Source organism: Bison bison, unplaced genomic scaffold (genome assembly GCF_000754665.1).
Source record: "Bison bison bison isolate TAMUID 2011002044 unplaced genomic scaffold, Bison_UMD1.0 scf7180017864270, whole genome shotgun sequence".
NCBI classification, from domain to species: domain Eukaryota; kingdom Metazoa; phylum Chordata; class Mammalia; order Artiodactyla; family Bovidae; genus Bison; species Bison bison.
Window position 1 is genome coordinate 10,169,102 of NW_011494842.1, and position 22,842 is coordinate 10,191,943.

The following is a 22,842-nucleotide window of genomic DNA, read 5'->3' on the forward strand; positions in this document are numbered from 1 at the left end:
CTCAGACACGCAGGCCAGATCAAGTGACAACTGTCAGATTAGATGGTCTCGGTGAGGATTAAGAGGAAAGCTGCTTAGAACTGTTCCCCCCGCCCCCATCCCCCCAATCCCTGGCTGAGTATTATGGTCTGGGGGAAAAGCAGCAACCACTGATCACCAGCGGGCGGGAGAGGCCCCTCTTGTATTCCAGACCCTGACCAGCAGGACGGCCGTCTCCACACACCTCCACCAACCTGTGGCAAACAGGGCGGGCCCAGCCTAGCCAGAAGCTGGAGCAGGCTTATCTGTGCACACTTCTGAGCCTTACATTAGCTGGGGCGGGTTTATCTGTGCACACTTCTGAGCGTTCAATTAGCTGGTGGCATAGTCACTGTTTCCTTGTCAGCCTCCCAAGCTTAAAGGTGGGATACATTTCAGGAATGACAGGTTAATAACCTGGCACTTCGAGTGATTATTAACTCCAGTGTCCGCAGACTGATTTGTTCATTGTGTATTTTGTTGAACTTCCTCAAAGGATTTTCCTTGTCAGACCACGAAGCCCTGCCTCCATCCCTCCCTAAGGAGACGTGCACGCTATTTTTCCGCTCTACCCCACACTGCACCGTTCAAAACTAAAGAAGGAAAATTACAGCATCAAAAGGGATTGAAACAAGTGATTTGTGGTTTGAGCCTTTCAAAAAGATCTGGAATACCTATGATTCAGCAAATGGAGAGTAACTAAAAGAAATAAAAAACCATTTAGTTGCCAGGGCAATGTCCATAAAAGTAAACACACTGAAATCTCCTTTCTCAGGGCGCCTCTGGGGGAAGGCCCGACACACCCGCTTCAGGCCCGTGTCTGCGTGCCGTTTCTGTATGCGGACCCGGGCCTGCCTACCACTTCCTTCTGTGCCCCTTGCGGGTCAGATTAGAGAGGTAGGGTGTTAATGGAGGACTTGATGAAGATTGAAGACCCACTCTCTCCCTCTGGAGACCAGCCTGATTTGAACAAATTGAGGAGAATAGAGCAGCCCCTTTGTGTCCTTGGGAGGAAACCAGTTCTGTGTCCCTTTCTGCAGCCAGGCCTGCTCCTCCAGGGGGAGGGTGTGGGGGGAGTCCACAGGGATCCCTGCTCGGGTGGGGGACACGGCTCCCGCGCCACCTGGCCACCCGAGTCACTCCACACGTGCGCCTCCTTTATTGGTGCTGCCGGTTGGGTGAGCGCGAGTTGGAGCCAGGGCTGGAGGGCAGGGAGCTGCCGCTGGGGGCCTGCAGGGCGTGGGGGTCGAGCTGCTGCCCGGCCGCGCTGGCGCCCCCTGTCCCAGGCTCGTCGCTGCTGTCCTTCTGGGCACTCTGCTGCTCGGGACACTCAAAGTGGACGCAGTGGAACACCTGTGAGAGAGGAGAGGCGGTGAGTGCGGGCCAGCGTCCAACCCGGGCTGTGACGAGTCGGGTCACGGTCCCCAGGGGAGTCAGAGTCCTCTGCCCCCTGCTGCGGGCGCAGACAGGAACAACTAGAAGGCTGGGTATGTTTCAGGGTAAAAGTAAGCGGGCTGATGGTCTAAGAGTTACAGGCAGCGTGGTGTGGATTCCTATAAAACATTCCCACCGAACTTCTCTGATTTGGGTTACTTTGGTCTCACGAGCTTTTCTTTCTCTTTAACTAATTCTTACATCTGGCAGTTGGGTTAGAAGCTAGTGGGGTTGATGGTGGTGGCGATGGCTGCAAGACTCTGAAAATACTAGAAGCCAATGAATTGTATGCTTTAAACAGGTGAGTTGTATGGCGTGGGAATTGTACTGCCATAAAGTCCTTTTCTAAAAAAAAGAAAAGCCAGCAGGGCACTACCCCAGGGGATCTCCAAGGGACCAAGGAGCCGGCTGACCTCATGCCGTGGCCTCAGGAAGGAACACGTTCTTGGTATGAATTCATCCTCTGGGCAGCAGTTCTGGGGAGGGAACTTCAACCTGACGGGAATTGGGCCAACCGGCAGCAGACACCCTCATGTGGAGGAGCGGGCCTCCCACAGTCCCCAGGAGGTGCTGGGTGACTCCCGTGTGACTCACTCAGGAAGCACCACTGAGCAGACAGGTGGGTACCGCACAGAGCTCGGCGAGCAAGCCTGAGCCTTGGCCCCAACCTTGAGCAAATGCAGCATGACTGGGGTGGCGGGAGCCTCACGCCCAGTGCAGGAGGGACGTCTGGGCGTGAGCCGGGGCAGTGGGGGCAGCCCCAGTCAGAGCAGGGTCTGCAGAGGAGCCCTCCCTGGCCCACACGGGAAGTCCTTGTTCCAGTGTGTAACGACATATCCTCCTGGGGTCCCTGCTCCCTGTCCTGAGCTCTCCACAGAGCAGAGTCACACCCTCTACAGTGGGGTCTGCAGTCTGAGGAACACACATCTTCTTTCCAAGAAGCACGCTGGCAGTCTTCAGGGAATCAGTTTCCAAATCCTCAAATTCTGTATTTTCCAAAACTGCCTGCGAAGTGACTGAATCCTGACACCCTCGCCCACATCCTGAGAGGAAAGCACAGCCCTGAGCTGCCCTGCTGGGTGCCACTGGGGCACGCCAAGCCCAGGGTGAGCATGCGCCCTCCCATGAGTGAGGGCCCTGGCGGCTCCTGGTCCCCAAGTGGGGGAAGCGTGGCCTGGGGGAGATGTTCTGAATTCAGAACTGAACTGTATATGTGACTCACGTAATTCTTCTAAATGTAACTGGAATTTTTCCAGAATTATGAAGACATTCTCAAAATACACTGGCTAAAACCCATGAATGATTCCACAATTATTTTCAGATTTGGTGTCCCTTAGTTCAACGAGTTGGTTAAAATCTATCTTAGTAAATCATGTCATCAATTATGTATTCATAATAATTAGTCCTCAGCTTCCATCTTTTAAAATGTTTATTTTTTCCTATATCATATTAACACAAATAATTATATTTAAACTTACGAACAAATGTTTTACTTAAAATGTTCGAAAAATTATACTTTTTTGCCCAAAGCCCTTTTAGGGGATATGCAGACAGAAGAACTGTACAAAGAAAGTCTTAATGACTGGAATAACCACGATGGTGTGGTCACTCACCTAGGGCCAGACATCCTGGAGTGTGAAGTCAAGCAGGGCTTAGGAAGCATCACTAGGAACAAAGCTAGTGGAGGTGATGGAATTCCAGCTGAGCTATTTCAAATTTTAAAGAGATGATGCTGTTAAAGTCCTGCACTCAATATGCCAGCAAATTCAGAAAACTCAGCAGTGGCCACACGACTGGAAAAGGTCAGTTTTCATTCCAATCCGAAAGAAGGGCAATGCCAAAGAATGTTCAAAGTACTGCACAATTGCGCTCATTTCACAAGCTAGCAAGGTAATGCTCAAAATCCTTCAAGCCAGGCTTCAGCAATACGTGAACCAAGAACATCCAGATGTACAAGCTGGACTGAGAAAAGGCAGAGGAGCCAGAGATCAAATTGCCAACATCTGCTGGATCATGGAAAAAGCAAGGGAATTCCAGAAAACCATCTGCTTTACTGACTATGCTAAAGCCTTTGACTGTGTGGATCACAATAAACTGGGAAATTCTTCAAGAGATGGGAATACCAGACCACCTTACCTGCCTCCTGAGAAATCTGTGTGCCGATCAAGAAGCAACAGTCAGAACTGGATGTGGAACAATGAACTGATTCCAAATTGGGAAAGGAGTACATCAAGGCTGTATATTGTCACCCTGCTTATTTAACTTATATGCAGAATACATCCTACAAAATGCCGGGCTGGATGAATCACAAGCTGGAATCCAGGTTGCTGGGAGAAATATCAATAACCTCAGACATGCAAATGACACCACCCTTAGGGCAGAAAGTGAAGAACTAAAGAGCTTCTTGATGGAAGGTGAAAGAGGAAAGTGAAAAAGCTGGCTTAAAACTCAACATTAAAAACTAAGATCATGGCATCTGGTCCCATCACTTCATGGCAAACAGAAGGGGAAAAAATGGAAACAATGAGAGACTTTATTTTCTTGGACTCCAAAATCACTGTGGACAGTGATTGCCACCGTGGAATTAAAAGATGCTTGCTCCTTGTGAGAAAAGCTATAACAAACTTAGTGTATTAAAAAGCAGAGATATCACTTTGCCAATAAAGGTCCATATAGTCAAAATTATGGTTTCTCCAGTAGTCATGTATGGATGGATGTGAGAGTTGGGCCATAAAGAAGGCTGCGCACCAAAGAATTAATGCGTTCAAACTGTGGTGCTGGAGAAGACTCTTGAGGGTCCCTTGGACAGCAAGGAGATCAAACCAGTCAATTGAAAAGGAAATCAGTCCTGAACATTCACTGGAAGGACTGATGCTGATGCTCCAACACTTTGGCCACTTGATACGAAGAGCTGACTCACTGGAAAAGACCATGATGCTGGGAAAGACTGAGGGCAGGAGGAGAAGAGGGCAACAAAGGATGAGATGGTTGGATGGCATCATCAACTCAATGGACAAGAGTCTGAGCAAACTCTGGGAGATAGTGAAGGATGGGGAAGCCTGACATGCTGCAGCCCATGGGGTTGCAAAGAGTGGACACAACGGAGCAACAACAATAAAAACAACTTGTTTGAAGGTCACTGCTCATAGAACTTAGGAGACTAAGCCCTCAAGAGAGTCCTTTTAAAAGTTAACAAGCAGGAATTCCCTGGCAGTCCAGTGGTTAGGACTCTACACTTTCACTGCTGAGGGTGCAAGTTTGATCCCTGGTCAAGGAACTAAGATCCTGCAAGCCATGTGGCTGCCCCCTCCCACCCCACCACAATCTATAGGCAGATCTGCAGCAACATGGATCTAGAGATTAACATCCTAAGTCAAGTAAGCCAGGAAGAGAGAGATACCATGTGGTATCCCTTATATGTGGAATCCAAAATATACAAACCAACATATCTATGAAACAAAACCAGACTCAGAGAGAACAGACTGTGGCTGCCTAGGGAGGAGAGGAGAGGCAGGGGTGGGAAAGGCTGAGAGTTCTGGGTGAGCAGGTACAAACTGCAGAGCGGTCACACAGCAAGGTGCTACTCTACAGTGCAGAGCTGTGTTCAACATCTGACAAACCACAGTGGAAAAGGATATGAGAAAATGAATATATATATACACACACACACACACACACACATAACTGGAGTCATCCTGCTGTTTTTAAGAAATTAACATTGTAAATCAATTGTACCTCAATAAAATTAAAACAAAATAAAGTTAACAGACTTGGAGGGAAGGCAAGAACATTACAGGGTTAGACGTGTTCTGGGCAAGGGGAATAACATGGGTAAAGACGCTGGGGAGGAGACAGCCAGCCAAGTGATGTCTGACAAGTTCCAAGCGGCCAACTGTGAGGAGAGGTGTCAGTGGTGGTGGGTGAGGCTCTGGAGCAGAAAGATGGAGTGGGATTTAGGGGTGAGTGCCAGTTACGGAGGGGCCTCACGGCACCAGACAGCCTTGGAGACACCAGTGCGCTGGGCCAATAACAGGACAGGAGCTGAGGCTGAGGGAGCCAGAGGTCACCATGGCTGGGGAATCAGGAGACAGAAGACCTGCTGCTAGAACCACAGCGTCCTGGACAAACGCCTGGCAGGGCCTGGTTCTCACACCGCGCTACTGCACCCCACGGGTTTCCTCCCTTGGGTCTCCAGACTTCTCCTACAGCAGCCCAGGGTCCTAGATATAAGTAAGACGATGTGAGTCGTAGTAAAGCTGTCACTGATTTATAGAAGCATGTAACCAGCCTGCAGGGATTGCTTGGAAAGGACTGCCGCGTGCCTGGGCCTGTGTGGACAGCTGTGAGAGATGGCACAGCCTCCCAGCCCTGGCCACCCCGTGCTCCCAGGAGAGCTCAAGCCTCACTCTGCTTGGGTCGGGCGCACCCTTTCCTTCTGAGGGGCCTACTGGCTAGAGAGGAGCCACTGAACTTGGATCTGCCCGTTTCCTGAGTCCTGGATAAAGGCTGGACTGTGGAGGAGAAGGCACTGGAGTTCTGGGAGTGGGCGGGAAGCAGGCCAGGCTGGCCATGGGCCGCCCTCCCCGAGGAAGGACCAGGCAGAGGAGACTGCAGGGGGCTCAGGGGTGCAGAGAGCTGGGGGTGGGGCTGCCCCTTCCTCCTGGGAGCTCTATGACCTCACAGCTCAAGCACACGCACTGTGCACACTCGCACCCCGCACACCCACACCACGCACACAGGCATAATCCACTATGCACGCATGCACACGCACCCTCCTTCTGCAGAATCAGGTTCACAGAGGAGAAGACAAGTGTAAAATCAACCAGGAAATCATACTTAAAATATAAACTCCGTGCTTACCTCCCTGCATCACTATTTCCCATATCCCCACTTCACTTGTCTACCACTGTTTTAAATCCTGCCTTTCAGACTAACGTGGGACTGACTGAGCCTGGCCCTCTGTGCGGCAGAGCCTGCTTCTTCTCTCCGTGAGCGCCCCCCTCTCTCTAAAGCTCAGGCTGGCGCTGCCTCTTGTAAACCCCCGCGGCCTTAGCTGCCCGGGATCAGCGCCCAGGTCTCTCCTTCCTTTCTTTTTCTTTCTCCCCCCTTTTTTTTCCCGAGCAAATCTCCCCACTTGGGCCCATTGGCAGGTGCTTACTTGTCAGCAGCCTGATAGGAGGGCCTTTTCTGGGGATTTGAAAATTGTCTACAGGACCACTGGCTCTCACCTGAGCTACCTGGGGTCAATCTGAAAATCCTCTTCTAAGTAGCAACTATTAATCTACTCTCCATCAGCTCCACATTCTTCAAGCTTCTGAAGTGATAGAACCATCTCCTGGTGGGTAACTGACAGTCTCTTGCTTTATGAGCAAGGACATGATGGAGCCATGGAGATGACCCCCGAGAACACACCTCTGCTTCCATAACACCCTCGCCCCATCAGTGAATCAGCTTTAGAAGCCTTCCCCGCTCTGACGCGAGCCCCGCGTGCCCCAGCCCGCTCCCCCGCCGGCTGTGTCTGCCTCACGCACCCCGAGGCTGCCGCCGTCGCCGCCGCTCCGCGGCCCTCGCGGCCTCCCCTCCGTCTCTCGGCTCCTGGGCCGCCTCCTCCCGCCCGCGCCCTGAGCTGTCAGTTGCCCTCCGACTCAAGGACTCAGGTGTGGCTCTCCTTTCTCCCGCTCAGGGCCTCACACAGGAATAAACAAATCAGTAAAAACTCTGAAGTGAAAAGTAAAGAAGACGGCAGGCAGGGGCCGCTGACTGACTAGCCGTCACCAGAGGAAGGGGCCCGTTGGCGGCGCTGGCCGGGGGCGGGGGTTTCTGCCCGCGCTGGGCGCGAGAAGCCTGGAGGACTGTCTAGAGCCTCTCTCTACCTGCGAGACTAAACTGGAACTGCGCGACTGGCTCTAGCCCACCCACCTACCTGTTTTGAGGGAGCAATGCAAATGGTTGTTATTCCCAAGACACCCATTGGGGCCGTTTCAGCATCGGGTGGCGGATCCCTGGGAATCAGGCCCACTCGTCTCCCTGACCCTGCGGAGCTCAGCGGAGGCTCTGCCCCAAGTGGGGGAACTGGGAGCCCCTGAAGCCTGCCGGGTGGAGCCTCCACAGTGACGGTGAGGAACCGGTCAAAGCTGCGCTTCAGGCTGTGACCCTGGAGTCCCAAGGGTGTCACCAAGGGACCAACTAACTCTGATGCGGGTTCCTGAGCATCTCCAGCACCCAGCGGGCTCTGCCGACTCATAGGCAACACACAAGAAACAGCTATCCAGTCACAAGCTGCATGGGGAAGAGTCCAAGTGCAGAGGATGCTTTACAAACAGAAAGAAGGGTGCAGAGATAGAGGGTGCAGCGGGGACGGAGCGAGCGTGCTCAGGGCGGCGAGTGGGGCAGGATCGGCATCCCCAGGTGTCAGGCTGGGGGGCAGGGGAGTGCTGGACACTGGGGGTGGTTGGGACCCGAACAGGAGAGGGATCCACGGGGCTCAGGAGGTCCGAGTGCACGCACGCGGTCACCCAAAACATGAGGCACTTCCTGTACCCCTCCAGTGAGTCCTGGCCCCTGGGAGGGTGCACCACACGCTGAGTGAGGACAGGCTCTGACCATGCAGGGAGCCTGGAGGGTGTGGGGCGGGGCACGCTTCCAGAGCTGGGCCTGGAAGGATGAGGCAGGTCTGGTCAGAGGGGTCCTCTGTGGGCACCCCAGCCCCATGTGATGGCACAGGAAGGGAGCTGCAGGGACCGTGGAGCAAGAGGCTGTGCCTCAGAGGGCTTGGTCGGGGCCTGGCCTGGGCCCGGGCGGGCAGCCAGGGCCTCTGGACAGAGGAGACGCTTAAACACAAGTGTTGCTTCAATTAAAAATATCACAAAAGGAATATGTTTGTGGTGACAAGTAATACAAGGGTCTGAAGAAAGCAAGCAGATGACAGCAAACCCTTAAGCTTGAAATCCTCTGAGGTAGAACACAGCAATGTGGGACAAGCAGCAAAGAAGCATTTTAAAAGGATAAACTACACCACCTGATAACAGGCTTGCTAAGACTGACAGAGAATCCCCTTGAGAAGACAGAGCTGGGGACCCCTGGGAGGACACAGGCTAGGGTCCCCCCAGGAGGACAGAGGCTGGGGTCCCCTGGGAGGACAGAGGCTGGGGTCCCTGCTGGGAGGACAGAGGCTGGGATCCCCCCTGGAAGGACAGAGGCTGGGGTACCCCCGGGAGGACAGAGGCTGGGGGACCATGGTGCCCCCAGGCTCCTGAGCACTGGACCTGGACTCGGCCTCTGATCCTCCTTCCATGGCTTGTTTTTCAAACCTCAGCAACCTCACTGAGCATGAACGCTGGCCAGGCGCCAGGCCACGCAGGCCCCGCTGTCAGGACCCCACGCAGAGGGACACAGCCCAGGAGCGGGGGGGGGTGCACCTCGGGGTGGGGCCGCTCCCGCCCCTGTGCCCTCGGGGTGCCAGGCCAGCTCCTCACTCAGACGAAGGGACAGCGAGTGAGCAGGAAGACAGCCTGTGAGTGTGATCCTGCCTGAAGGTCAGGAGGAAGGTATTCGAAATCCAGCCTCGTGGCCGGGGCGGGAGTGGCCTCCGGGCAGAAGGCACAGGGAGGACGTCCAGATGAAGGCCTGGGCCTCGCCGCCCCCCTCTGTACAATGTGCCGGCTCAGCGGTCTCAGTCAATAATTCAACCCACCAGCCTTGAGCCCGCACAGCAACAGTGGGAAGCCGACACCCAGGCCAGGCCTGGACGCCGCCACCGTCTGGCTCAAGGCTGGGGCTCTTCTGTCAGGACCCCAGGCCGCCGGGCACCAGCAGCAGAGGTGTGCTGGTGGGGACGTGGGGATGCCGTGCTCTCCTCATGCAGACACTGCAGGGTCACTGCTGCCCGGAGGAGTTGTCAGTGCCGCAAGGGGCCTGTCCCGCCATACCTGGGGCTTCCCTCTCGGAGGAACAGCCAGGTCCTGAGTTTCTTTTCACTCAGAAGCTTGTGTGATTCCATTTCTTTCCTCCAAATCTTCCCAAGACTGCGACCCCCGCCCTTGGAAAGGTTGTGACAAAGTGAATGAGGCGCAGAGCTGTGCTCGGATTTATGCAGAACCATTACCCCCGTCGCCGAGTCACCCTCCCTCCCCTCTTCAGCAGTCAGGCCTCCCATTAGCAGTTTGATGGCCGCTGCTCATGAAGGGGCACCTTTGCTAAACCAGCTTCGAGGATCCGTCCCCCGGGAGAAGCTGGTTAATCTGGAATGTAGTCGTGTGTATGAGGCTGACACAGCCCGAGTCACCATCCGCGTGTCCTTTTTTGTGGCTGGTGTTTATTATCCCTTTCCTTTCCTCTCTGGGAGCTGTAATGCTCGACTTGCTGGAGACAGTCTGGGGTCCTCTTTTCTCTGGGAGCCCTGGAGAGGCTGCACACGTATGTGCGGCCCCTCCTTGGTGAACCAGGGAATTCCTTTGTTGGCCACTCTTTGCTGCTTTCATTAGAGTGATTCCCCAAGCACTCTTTGTTCAACGTGTCTTCAAGGTGGTTTTTTTTTTTTTTTGAGACATTTTAATGCCATTTCCCCTGACATTTTAAAAAATTTTATTGTTTATTTGGCTGTGCTGAGTCTTTGGAGCTGTGCACAGACTTCGCATAGTTGTGGCGAGCAGGGCTCCTGGCTGCAGTTGGCGGCTTCTCTTCTGTGGGGAGCGGGCTCGTGGCTGTGGCACACGTGCTTAGATGCTCTTCAACAGGTGGAATCTTCCTGGACCAGGGATTGAACCTCTGTCCCCTAAACTGGCAGGTGGATTCTTATCCACTGTTCCCCTGGAGAGGTCCCCAAGGTTTTTAAAAGCAGAGAGAGAGGCCTCTGTTAATTTTCCCAAGTTGGCCTATGAGTCCACTTGTGAACTGTAGCAGAACCCACTGTGAACTGTAGCAGAAATCAGGAAAATTTAATAAATGTTGATCAATGACTCTACCTTTTCAGGCTTCTCGTGAGTAATTTTCACAGATTTCTTTCATACCAACCAATACAAATAGGATTTCTGAGCCAAGCTTTCAGCTTACATTTACGAGGTGACATATCTTTATAAATAGATACCTACCTCTCAATGATATCTGCCCGTAAGTCAGACACAGAGATTTGGCTTCTGAATTACACACCCTGAAGACTTCTTCTCTCCTTTCGCAACGTGTGTATGGCAGCATGGCACACACTCAGTGCTCAGCAAACCCTACTGAGCTTGGTGATGCTGACAATTACGTCTTCTTACACTTGTCTCAGGAACAGAAGTTCCAAGTCTGTCTAGACTGTATAGAGATGTTTTATCTTTGTTCCCTTAAAAATGAAGACCAAGTATTTCCAATAAAACATGGCACTTTAAAATCAGAGTATCATGTATGTACATCTCAACAGCCCAAAAGATGGTTTTCAGTTAGGCCAGTTATAGCAAGATAACTCTTGCCTGGAAAATCCCATGGATAGAGGAGCCTGGTAGCCTGCAGCCCATGGGGTCGCTAAGAGTCCGGCATGACTGAGCAACTTCACTTTCACTTTCATGCATTGGAGAAGGAAATGGCAACCCACTCCAGTATTCTTGCCTGGAGAATCCCAGGGACAGAGGAGCCTAGTGGGCTGCCATCTGTGGGGTCACATAGAGTCGGACACGACTGAAGCGACTTAGCAGCAGCAGCAAGATATTTCTTGCTATATTTCTCCCATTTCATAGCAAGATATTTCCAGGTTGTGAGCAACAACTTTTTAGCATTGCTTTGAGGTGATAGGATACCCCAATAGTTTTGCACAAGTATTTATTCCTACTAGGCATGAGAGTAAGCTTCTTGATGACACTGCAATGGCAATGTCTCTATATGGCAATGGCTTTTTTTAAACTTTCCAATGTCACTTTGCCATCTTCCCATAAGCCTGGGCACTCACAAGTATCTGAAACTCTACTGCCTGGAAGGTTCTGGAGAAAAGCCTTTCCAAAACATGTCACCTCTGGCAGCCCTGGAATCCCTGACCTCTGGTTTTCCTGTGTGCATACTCCAGAGCTCCCAGAAGAGAGATTCTTTCTCTTAATTAATCTGGAAAACTAAGGCAAAAAAGGAGAAATGTTCTGGTTCCCAGGGGGAACTGGTAGACATGGCCTTACTGGCGCCCTCTACTCTCCCCTAGAGGCTGCTCTAGTGGCCCCACCGCCCAAGGCAGCTGTTCACTTCATCCAGATGTGTCTGCTTTGTCTTGAAGAGCACCGGCTCCATGGAGATCTCAGGCCTGACTCCTCACCACTGGCTCCGTAGCAAGACACAGCTGGACGTCACGCTCACGAGCTGGGGTCTTCGTCCATCTCGCCGCCCAGTGGCCCCCAGGCCCCACCTGCTCAGAAGCTGTGGGCACCTTCCCAGGCTGGGCGTTTGGAGCTGAACTGCTCCACTGCAACAGTCATAAGGCTCGTGGAACGTTTGGAACAATGACGTGCTCACTGTTGTGTCACTTTCCCTTTGTTTTCCCAATAAAACTTTCCTAAAATCATTTAAATATAAAGACGTCTATAAAAGGTCTTGTATTAATTGTACTATAAATTAAATATTTTTCTGATTTTTTTTTTCTGTCTCACTGGGAAGGAACCTTTAAAATCTAGTCCACTCTCCCTATTTTAAAGACAAGGGTCCTGAGAGCCAGGGAGGTGTCCTGAGAGCCAGGGAGGATAAAGCTGGTTGAGGGCAAGGCTGGCACCAAGGCCGAGATCTCCTAGTTCACACTGGACAAGGCCCCCCGTTCCTTCCTTCCTATTTCTCTCTCCTCCTGGGCTCATCCCCCACCTCTCTGCCCTGTGCATTGAGGCTGTTTCTCAGACGATATCCTTTGGTGGATGCTGCCTGGGAGGGAATCCTCGAGGGAGTGACCAGAACCAGGGGGCAGGCCCTGGGAAATAATTGTCACCATTGTCACCGGCATCACTGACTCGATGGACTTGAGTTTGAGTAGGCTCCGGGAGTTCATGATGGACAGGGAAGCCTGGCATGCTGCAGTCCATGGGGTCACAAAGAGTTGGACACGACTGAGCCACTGAACTGAATTGTCACCAGGCCAGGAGGGAACCTTTTTTTAAAAAAAAAAAAACAAAAAACAAAAAAAAAACCAGAATCTGTTTCCTTCTTTTTGTTTTTTTCTTCACTAGAGCCACATGTTGCTATGGGAACGAGGATGGCACTGGGAGCCCATAGCCACTCACGGGCCCGACAGAGCCTGTAAATAAATTCTGCCTCACTCCAGGCTCGGCGCTGACTGGTCCTGGAGAGCAGGCCAAGCAGCCACTTACAGACTCTCCACCCTGCTGGTGTCGGCAGTGCGGACCCTCCTGCAGCCGGTTCCCGGGAGCCGGGAGGAATCTGCACCCTCCACCCTCCCAAAGCCTCCACTGCACAGCCTGGGCGCTGTCTGCCCATCCAGGGCCGTGCCCACCTGCCGCCACTGCCTCCGCTCACTGCAACCTCGCTCGGGCTCCTGCGCTTCACGTCACCCCCGTCCCCAGCCAGGCTCAGGTGCTCTTCCTGTGGGTTGACTTCTGTCAGGCGCTGAAGCTACAGCCCTTCTCGGGAAGGGCCCTTGCCTGGGTTTCTCTCCTGGTTTGAGCCCAGGCTGGTGCACAAAGCCTGCCCTCAGGAACCACCTGCTCACCAACATCTGATCTGATGACCCAGCCAGGGCAGAGCTGGGCTCTTTTCTGTGGCTTTACTATTTATTGGGTTGGCCAGAAAGTTCCTTCAGGTTTTTATGTTAAAAAAAAAGACATTTTGCATTTTCACCAAGAACTTTAGTGAACAACATGTTCACTGTTTTGTTCCACAGCCTTCTGCCATTTTTCAGGCAACTTCATAATTCCACCTTCCCAAAACATTTAATCTTTTTGAGCAAAGAACTGTTCCAGGTATCTTTTACAGTCTTCTAGGGAACTAAAACTTTTTCCATTAAGAGAATTTTATAAAGGCCAAAATAAATAGAAATCTGGTATGTACAGTGGATGTCCCAGCCAAGGACGCCCCAGTCAATGGTGAGTTTTTGCCTGTTCATTAAAGAAACTTGCGGTTTGTATTGTCCCAATGGAAGATAATGTGTTTCCTATTGACTAATTCTGGACGCCTTTCATCGAGTGCTGGTTTCAGTTGGTCTAACTGGGGCAGTATTTGTTGGAATTAATTGTTTAATTATGAGCTCCTTTTCCGGAAGGGGCTCATAACAGAGGACTCCCTTCCAATCCCAACATATACGTAACTCCACCTTTGGATGAAGACCGGCCTTTGGCTGGTGGTGGTTCATTTCATTTGCCCCACAAGCTCTTCTGTTCCACATTATTGTACAGTATCCATTTTTCATTGCCTGTCACAATTTGTTTTAAAAACAAAATGTTTTCATTACATTAAAGTAGAGAATCACATGCGGAAATAAGGTCAAGACAGTTTTTTCACTTAACTTGCATGGCACCCAAACATCAAAGCGAGGAACAGAACCAAACTGGTGCAGGTGATTTTCAACGCTTGACTTGGATATTTTGAGTATGCCAGCTATCTCTCGAGGTAAAACATTGATTGTTCTCCGTTAATGTCTCAATTGCTATCAACTTCAACTGGTCTACTTGACCAGGGAGCACCATCCAGCAAGAAATCTCCAGCATGAAACTTCACAAACCATGTCTGACACATTCGATCAGTCACAGCACCTTCTCCACACTCTGCACAAATCTTTTCTCATGTCTCAGTTGTCTTTTCACCTTTCTTGAAATAATAGAGCATAACATGCCAAAAATGTTGCTTTTTACTTCCATCTTCAATATTAAAATGCTTACACAAAAAGTGCACTGGGACGACCCAGAGGGATGGTATGGGGAGGGAGGAGGGACGAGGGTTCATGATGGGAACACGTGTATACCTGTGGCGGATTCATTTCGATATTTGGCAAAACTAATACAATATTGTAAAGTTTAAAAATAAAATAAAATTAAAAAATAAATAAAATAAAATGCTTACACAAAAATGGTTACACAATTTTGATAAACTTTTTAAAATGCACAGTGATATGACAGCTGTCACAATAATATCTAACCAAACTGTTTCGAATGAAGTTAAAGACAAATAGGCACTACTAGAGTCATGGGGAAGCTGAATGAACTTTTTTGGCCAACCCAACATTATGCCTTTTTGGGAGATAGAGCACCCTGGATGTTAAGAGCCAAACTGCCTGAATTGAAACTCTTACAAATCACTTAACATTGCTCAGCTTTGGTTTCCTCATCAGTTTATCCCTTTTGCTTAAAACAGAACATTTTTTTATTGTGAAAACTATGCACTAAAAGGTGCATAAAATACAAATGTACAACTTGTTGAATAACTATATAGTGAACTCCAGCTACGTACACCGCATGCAGGTCAAGAACCAGAAACACTGCCGGCACCATATGGTCCCTTCCTGATCTGAGCCCCCGCCCTACTATTAAAAGCACAGCCTGCCTTTAATAATAATCACTTCTTTTCTGTGTGCACATCCTTAGATGTCATAGCTTAGTTTCTGACATTTGTATGAATGTAACCCCACTACATGGATTCTTCTGTGCTGGCTTCTATCTTTGGACACGCTGTGATGTTCATCCCCAAGGACCGCGAGGATGAGAAGTTGTTTGACTGAACCTTTTCCTTTATTTGGCTACCTGATGGGGAGAGGGAGCGATGGACGGACAGACGGAATCATTCATCCGCTTACTCAGGAAGCAGGTACTCTGTGCGCACACGTGCCGGGCCCAAGTTAGGGCCAGGACATAAGACAAAAAATTACCACACTGCCTCTTTCCTCAGCTACATAAGTTCAACACATAACTGGAGCCCTGAGAGCTGCCTACAGACTGTCCACCCCATCCTCACTCTCTGTTACTGACTCGGCAAAAGCTTTCTTTCCTGTGGGTTCTTGTGAGCAGGAACTTGGTCGTTCCATATTGCGGAAAGGAAGCTTTTCCTGTAAGTCCTTTCTAGCCCGTGGGACTGCTTGTGCCCCTGAGGTCTCTACCTCCTGAAAAATCACTCCACAACCTGCTCTCCAACCAGGCTTCATCAAAGCCAAAATAAGAAACGGGCATAAGCGAAACAGGCTTAAGAAACAGGCTGACAGACTGACACCTCCTTAAGGACGAAGCAGCGTGCCTTTGCTGCCCTTTTGCGGTGACTAGCTGAACGCGAATGAAAGGTTTGTGAGAGACACCGCATCAGAACCAGCGCGGCTGCTGCGTGAGTATGAGTGGAAACTTCAGATCCGCCAGGATGTTTGTGGTCCTGTCCACAAGGCCGTTTCTAACCTCCTGCAGGCAGGAGAGCCACGTCTGCCTCCCAAGTAGCTCAGAGTCAGGCAGCAGTCAAGGCAGGTGGGCTGGAAGGACCTCACGGCTGCACTGGCGACTAGACCAGTAGAAAGTGATAGAGGAAAAAGCCAGAGAGACCTTTTCGGCTCTAGGCATCAGGGAAAATCAGATGAATGAAAATAACTGAAGGAGAGCAGGTTGGGGGGAGGGACTCGCTGACAGACAAACCGACATGTGCCTGCCCTCTAGTGCTGAGCATGAGAGGAGGATGGGAAAGCCGCCTCCCCTCCGAGTGGCAGAGGGAGGGGCGCGTCCAGGGGCAGAGCCAAGGAGGAGGGGCAGGATGACAGGCTCCCTGGTGGGCAATGAAAGGAAAAACGTTCTGAGAAGTTGAGATAGACGACAAGGAAATGCTGAGCAGACAAGGAGCAGGAGGTCACTGGAGCCAAGTGGCGCTGTCTTCGACAGGTAAACATTAAGGGAATTTATTGATAGAAGTCGTAAATGTAGCTAAAAAATTAAATGAATTCATTGCCTGGTGCTCACAAAGGAAGATGAGAGACAGATGCCAACAGCAGACACGCGCTTCCCAAAGGAGAGGCATGAAATGCCGAGGAAATCAGAAGCGTGCCCGGACAGGTGACCAAGAAATCTGAAAGCCCGCAGCCTGCCTGGTGGTCATCACCCAAGAGCTGGCCCTGGTGGAGGGGTTGGGGGAGGGGGAGGGGGGGCGGGGATTAGCCTGAGGCCAGATGTCGAGCCTGGTGCGGGAGGCCGGGCTGACTAGAGCAACACAGACACGTGACCACATTGGGCAAGAAATCCCCAAGGACTTTAGCTCTGGACCCTTCCTGTTGCCACATCCCCAGAGTTGCCAGCAGTTACAGCCACGTACACGCGCCACCTTCCCACCTTCTGCCCGGACAGCCTGCCCTCCTGCTGAATGCTCTTCAACTCACAGGGGTGCCAGGCCGCACTTCCCCACCTGGCTCTGCTCTGACACCCTCTCCGCATGGGGCAGCGCCTGCAGCAAACAGTCTTACCTGGGAGAACTGGCACGCTTCTTTCCCTATCTGCACACACCATCTTACCTCTTATGACAGAAACCGACTCCATCTACACTTCATGAAATTCGCACAGTCTGTGGGCTGGTAACATTCACTATCTAAAGGGAAACAGGTCCTGGCTCTGAGGCAATGCAGGGTACTGATGCCCCTTGGCAGATAAGCCAGGACAGACTGAAGAATCCTGGCCTGCCTTCCACCCCGTCCTCCACTGTAAGGAAGAGGCGTCCTGACCCATCTTCTCATGGCGTGGTTCTGGCTACATGGGACTCGGGACCAGGCTTGTCCTGGACCCCTGCCTGCTTTCCTTGCTGGCTGTGCCATCACAGTCCCCCCAGGAGTCCTGACCGACCACCCCAGGCACCCTCCTTCCCTCACTCCTCTGACTCTGCACACATTCCTGCCCATCTCCAAGAAGGGGGATATGACGCCCAGAACTGGTATGGTGCAATAAAGAACGTTCTCTTTGAGGCTGTGCTACATCCCCGATACTCCATGAAATCAACTCTTGTGCCTTCTTGTTTGCTCTGAGAATGACACAGCTTATGGATCTTGCCTTGTGATCCCGGCCGGTCATTGTTTATTTTATGATTTGAGATGTTCCCAGGTTGGCAACACCACACTGAGGTTTTTCTTCCTGATCAATAGCTCACTCGATAAAGCAGCTGAGCAAGTTGCTCATCAGCTAGATATGACGGGGTCACCAGTTAATTAATGACCTAAGTCAACCCATTCAAACTGGGGACTCCAGTCTCCAAATTGGCGGGTCCCAAGTGGCTGGGGCTCCTTGTAGATATTTTTGTAAACTAATCGGGGAGAGATCTGGCATGCCAGCTTTTGAGTTCTGTAAGGGGAAATTATTCCTCTGGTCACTGAAGTGAGGGCCTAGGGGTCAAGACCTGGAAGAAGACCCTGACCTGACTTGCTCCAGTGCTTCTCAGCCTTCTCTGACTTAAGAATTCCTTCTACTGTTAAATGACAATTACAAAGTCCCATTCAGGAACTAAAGAAAATAAAATGGCTTTAAAAAAAAAATGCATTATATAAGAAACAAGGGATTGCAAATAAAAATATTTAATTTTAGCTTCATATACTATTAAGTAAAGATACGTTCGAACTGTTTTCTAATTTAGTAATATACATGTAATTTAAGTGGTTAGAAAAATTGAGACTTATTGGTAAAATTTTAAAACTATGATGTTTTGTTTGGGGCTCAAATATCTATTAAAATACAGATTCAAATTTATACTTCTGTTACATCTTCAAAGAATAAAAAAGTGTTTTTATGACCTGATGTTTAGAATTCTTTAATTTTGTGTTTTAAAAACTATCAATGGCTTTCTTTATTTTATAATTTTCAGGTTTCTTTTGAAATAAAAAGGTAAGCAAAAGTTTCAGGCTTCTGTTTCTAAGCTCTTCTCTGCAAGAAATATATTGTGGGTGTGTATCATTTTTATTCTAAATAAATACAAAGGCAAAATGAATATACGTTATCACAATATTTTCACTGCTTAAAATGCTTTTCAAAGAACCAGAAGCACCTTGATGTGCCCTGGAGAACTCTCATCTGACAAATAATGCGCGATCCAGGGCCCACTGTGTAACGTGTGGGGCTCAGTGAAAAATGGAAATGTAGCGTCTCTCCTTCAAAAGGCAGAGAGAAAGCTTTTCCTTTTCTCCCAGGGTCTCTCCTGATGTGCCCCAGGGTTTTCATCTGCTCTTTCATGCTATGCTCGCTCCAGCTCGGGGGACAGCGTCAGGTCAGGGCAGACCCTCAGGGCACCCAGGGCCCCATCCTGTGATTAGCACAGGGGACCCACACCAGATCCTGGCTCTCCTCACAAATGTGTGGGAGTCCCACTGGGAGTGGCAGTGGGCACAGGGCAGGCTGAAGAGGCTGCGTGGGTCCAGGCACCAGGGGTCAGGGTGGGTGGCTGAGAACCCGTCCTAGGGAAGGAGAAGGGGTGAAGGCTGGCCTGCAGGGAGCCCCTGGTGGATGCTCTTCCCTTAAAAAGAAAATCCAAAGGTAAGATTTCCAAGAATTTCAAGAGGATGCTGGAGAGCATTAAACCCCAAGCACAGAGCCCCTTCTGGGTATGGAGCCCCACGCAGCAGCCCTGGCCACATGCCCAGCACACTGGTCCTGTACAGATCTGAGAAGTTTACGCAGGGGTGAAACTGCAGGATGGTTACTATTTTTATGCCTTTCATTTACCTCTTGAGCTTCAACCTTACTGTTTCTTACGACTGTGGTCTTTAACCAGTGGTCAGGCCTTCAGGGTGTGTGCTAAGCACATCTGACTGTGTAAAAGCAAGACCGTGATGAGCAGATGGACCTGTGGCATGGCCACCTGCCAACTCCAACCCCTCACCACCAGCGCTTACTCTATGCCCACCTGAGGAACAGAGGCTAAGCAATTAACTTACAGATGGATTATTTTGCACTCAAAATGGAAACAGACGTTCTTCTCACTTTAAGTGGTATGAGTGGGCCCCGGGTGGCTCTTGGAGCCCAGAGGGATGCAGGCTGTTGGGGGAGGCAGTCCCAGGGGTCTGGCACGGTCCTGGTTTGCACTCGGGTCCTGTGCTGTCGCTCACAGCGCCCTCCCTCGGGCCCTCAAGGCATTGCAGGCACTGCCCACCCCTCTCTCATCTGAAGGAACCCACTGTGTCCTCCAGAGCCATTTCCAGCCAGAGAAGACAGCACGTTTGAGGCCCAGGAACCTCACCTGCCGGCCATCCTGGCCTCGGGAGCCCAAACTTGAGAGAATAACTCACCCACTCTTCCTTCATGAATTCCACAGGTGGAGGGACACCCAGACAGTATGGCCCCAAATCACAGCTGCTCCCCAGAAACAAGGCCCAGGCCCAGGAGAGGAACAGGCCAGGAAGGAAGAGGCTCGCCCACGAACACTATGTGCAGGCCGGCGCAGGACTGGGTAGACGGACAGAGAAAACCTACAACTGTGCGTCCCGGCCGCCCCGTGGAGCTGGGGTTCCTCACACACCACACTTAGGGGCCCAGGGACCCTGAGAGGGCTGGCGTCTGGGAGGGGAGAGGACTCTCCAGGTCTCTGCACAGGGGACGAAGTGAAGCTGCAGGGCCTGCCTGCTGCTCGTGGTGAACAGACACCCAGAAATGGTAACAACAGTTCCCCTGTGAGCAAGCAGGGCTCCTCCTTCCTGTACCAAGCAAGCTGTCTGAACAATAGGCCACTGATGGGTGGAACCAACAGCTGCAGTTCACTTGGGCCGAGGCATTGCCCAGAGAGCAGGAAGTGCCGCTGTGTCTTTCACCAAAGGGGGCCCTTACCTCGTTTGCTGTGTTGTGTGTTCCAACGATTCGGATGAAGGATGCTGGGCGTCTTTCAAAAGTTACCGACTGCCAGGACCTGTGAGGAGAAGCATAAGCACTGCTTGGTTACACCGTCCTGTGATCCTTTGACGGCTCGGCCCAGCGGAGCCCAGGATGTGGAGGGGGCGGGGGTCTCCGCCCACTGCGTGGAGTTGGGACAGGAGTACATGGTGCCCCACAATCTCAGCAAAGGAGGTGCTGCCCTTCTGTGAAGGCTCGACACAGGCAAGCATGAGATGCAGACCCGTGCACATAGAGACGAGTGTGGCCACACGGGGGAGGGATCAAGGCGGGTGGGGCTCATGAAGTAACAGGGCCACGATGGTGCTGCCCTCAGAGGGCTGTGGGCCTAATGGCTGCACCCAGGTGGGCACAGTGACTTCCTGGGAGGGTCCTGGAGGAGGAGCTGAAGCAGGCAGGCAGGCCAAGGGCAGGGCGGCTGGGCCCAGCACTGCAGGTTGGGAGGGGGGCATTCACTGTCGTGAGAGCCCTGGGCTCCCATGTCTGACCCCCCTCATGCAAGTGGTGGAGGCACCTGGGGAAGAAAAGGCAAGTTTCTCCACTGGCCTCCCTTCAGCCCTCTTTTTCTGGTTCCCAACGCATCCCCCAAACAGTTTAGTCTTTGGATGGGTGGGCTCAAAAGCAGGCCCAGGATTTTAAAAGCCCCTCCTCATGGATCGGCAGGGGCTGGGCCAGTGGAGCAGGCCCCCAGTCTCTCCCGAGAGGAAGTGGTCTGCTCCCGATTTACCGCTCCCGGCTCGTCGGAAGGCACGAGGCGCTCGGCACCCGCGGCTGCAAACTCGGCTCATGCTTTCAGAAGCAGTGCGAGGCGCTCGAGGCTGCTGCAGCCCTCCTCCGCACACATGGCGGAGCCGCCAGCTGCTGGGACGCTGTTTCCTGTAATTGTCTAATTACCGAGTAATGCTACCAAAGAAAATACACGTATTTGTGGCTTATTTCTCCCCCTCTGCTTTCAGGTGTTCCATCTTCCCTTTCACCATGAGCCGCCCACGGAGACTGATTCACTGCTGCCTGGACACCAGGCCCCTTGAGGTCATTAAAAAGTCATTACCATCCTATGTGCAAAGTCTGTGCCTCTGGAAGCAGTTTTCTGGAAACAGCATAAGAAAAATCACTCTGTCTGTAGAAAGGCTATTCATACATGAAGGTGATGCCACCTGACCATCCCCAGGGTCTGCATTCCTGGCCCAGTTTCTCAAGTGTTTTGTTCCCAGACCCACACAGCTCCCTTGGAAAGCCCAAGCCCAGGGTGGACCTGTGAGGAAGGCCCCGTGGGGCTTCAACACTGGACCTGGGCTCCGACAGGCCTGGGGGTCATTTCTGCACTAAGCACGGGGGCCGAGCACAGACTTGCGTTCTTTCTCCAGCAGGTAGGGGAAGCTAGGGGTTCACAAAGCACAGGCATCAGAACCCCATCTCACTGCCAACGGCAGTGACAGCACACACCAAAGCTGTTCCACTGCACTTCTCAGACCCCTACTCCAGGCCAGGGCAACAGAGCTAGGGCAAGTGACTCAGCCAGTGACAACCATTCACTTCAGTCGCCCAGGCGAGTCCAACTCTTTGCGACCCCACGGACTGTAGCACGCCAGGCCTCCCTGTCCATCACTCCCAGAGCTTGCTCAAACTCATGTCCATGGAGTCGGTGATGCCATTCAACTGTCTCATCCTCTGTCATTCCCTTCTCCTCCTGCCTTCAATCTTTCCCAGCATCATGGTCTTTTCCAATGAGTCAGTTCTTCGTATCAGGTGGCCAAAGTATTGGAGCTTCAGCATCAGTCCTTCCAATGAATATTCAGGACTGATTCCCTTTAGGATGGACTGGTTTGATCGCCTTGCAGTCCAAGGGACTCTCAAGAGTCTTCTCCAACACCACAGTTGAAAAGCAACAATTCTTCGGTGCTCAGCTTTCGTTATGGTCCAACTCTCACATCCATACATGACCACTGGGAAAACCATAGCTCTGATATTAGGTTCAGCCAGTTTCACAAAAGGGATTTGGATGGAGATGGGGCTGGGAGTGGAGGAGACAGAGAAGACTCTTCTTAGCTTTTAAGTCCTGTGCTTATCCAAAAAAATTGTCCAGTGCTTCTGGACAGGTAGGTAAGACCTGACTCTCGTGAGCTCACAACCCTCAACAACACGCTCAGGGCTCTGAGAGCACAGACAGGCCTGGCATCGCGCTCCTGCCCCCTGGACGACCCCACCCCCACCCTGCCCTACGTGTGGGGTGGAGGCTGAGGCCCTGAAGGGAGTGAGGCCCTGAAGGGAGTGAGGGCTCACTGTGGGGCGTCCTGGGGGGGAGCTGGGCCTGAACCCCACTCATTGTCCCGCTGTCGCCCCCTCGGCTCCATCTCCCGTCCCGCCTCCTGGGGGCTCAGGCCCTGGCCCCCCACCCTCTGCGGGGGGAGCTGCAGGGCCGCAGTCTGAGCAGGAGGGAGCACTGCTGGAGTAACAAGATCAGAAGGCCTCAATTTAATACCAATCCTCCATTGCACTGCATTAATATCTAATCATATTAGAGTTCATTTTCACTAACACAGCCCAAGAGGTGAACAGATGATTTCATCTTCAGCAAACTGGATGACAGCCCTAAGACCAAAGCACGAACAGGAAG

The 22,842-nt window shown here is 51.7% G+C and overlaps 1 protein-coding gene across 2 annotated transcripts in view; it reads right to left on the bottom strand.

Moving 5' to 3' along the window:
• Nucleotides 1-6: 6 nt before the first annotated feature.
• BTBD9 (BTB (POZ) domain containing 9) overlaps nt 7-22,842 on the bottom strand; it is a 411,775-nt gene continuing 388,939 nt past the window's right edge. Inside the window, exons 12-13 of one of the 2 annotated variants that reach the window (XM_010848690.1) lie at nt 20,163-20,241; nt 7-1,371 (exon numbers count right to left, since the gene is read on the bottom strand). In XM_010848690.1, the coding sequence (XP_010846992.1) occupies nt 1,177-1,371; nt 20,163-20,241 (274 nt within the window). In that variant the 3' untranslated portion in view covers nt 7-1,176. The remainder of the gene's footprint in view (nt 1,372-20,162; nt 20,242-22,842) is intronic. The other variant, XM_010848691.1, reaches the window with a different exon arrangement.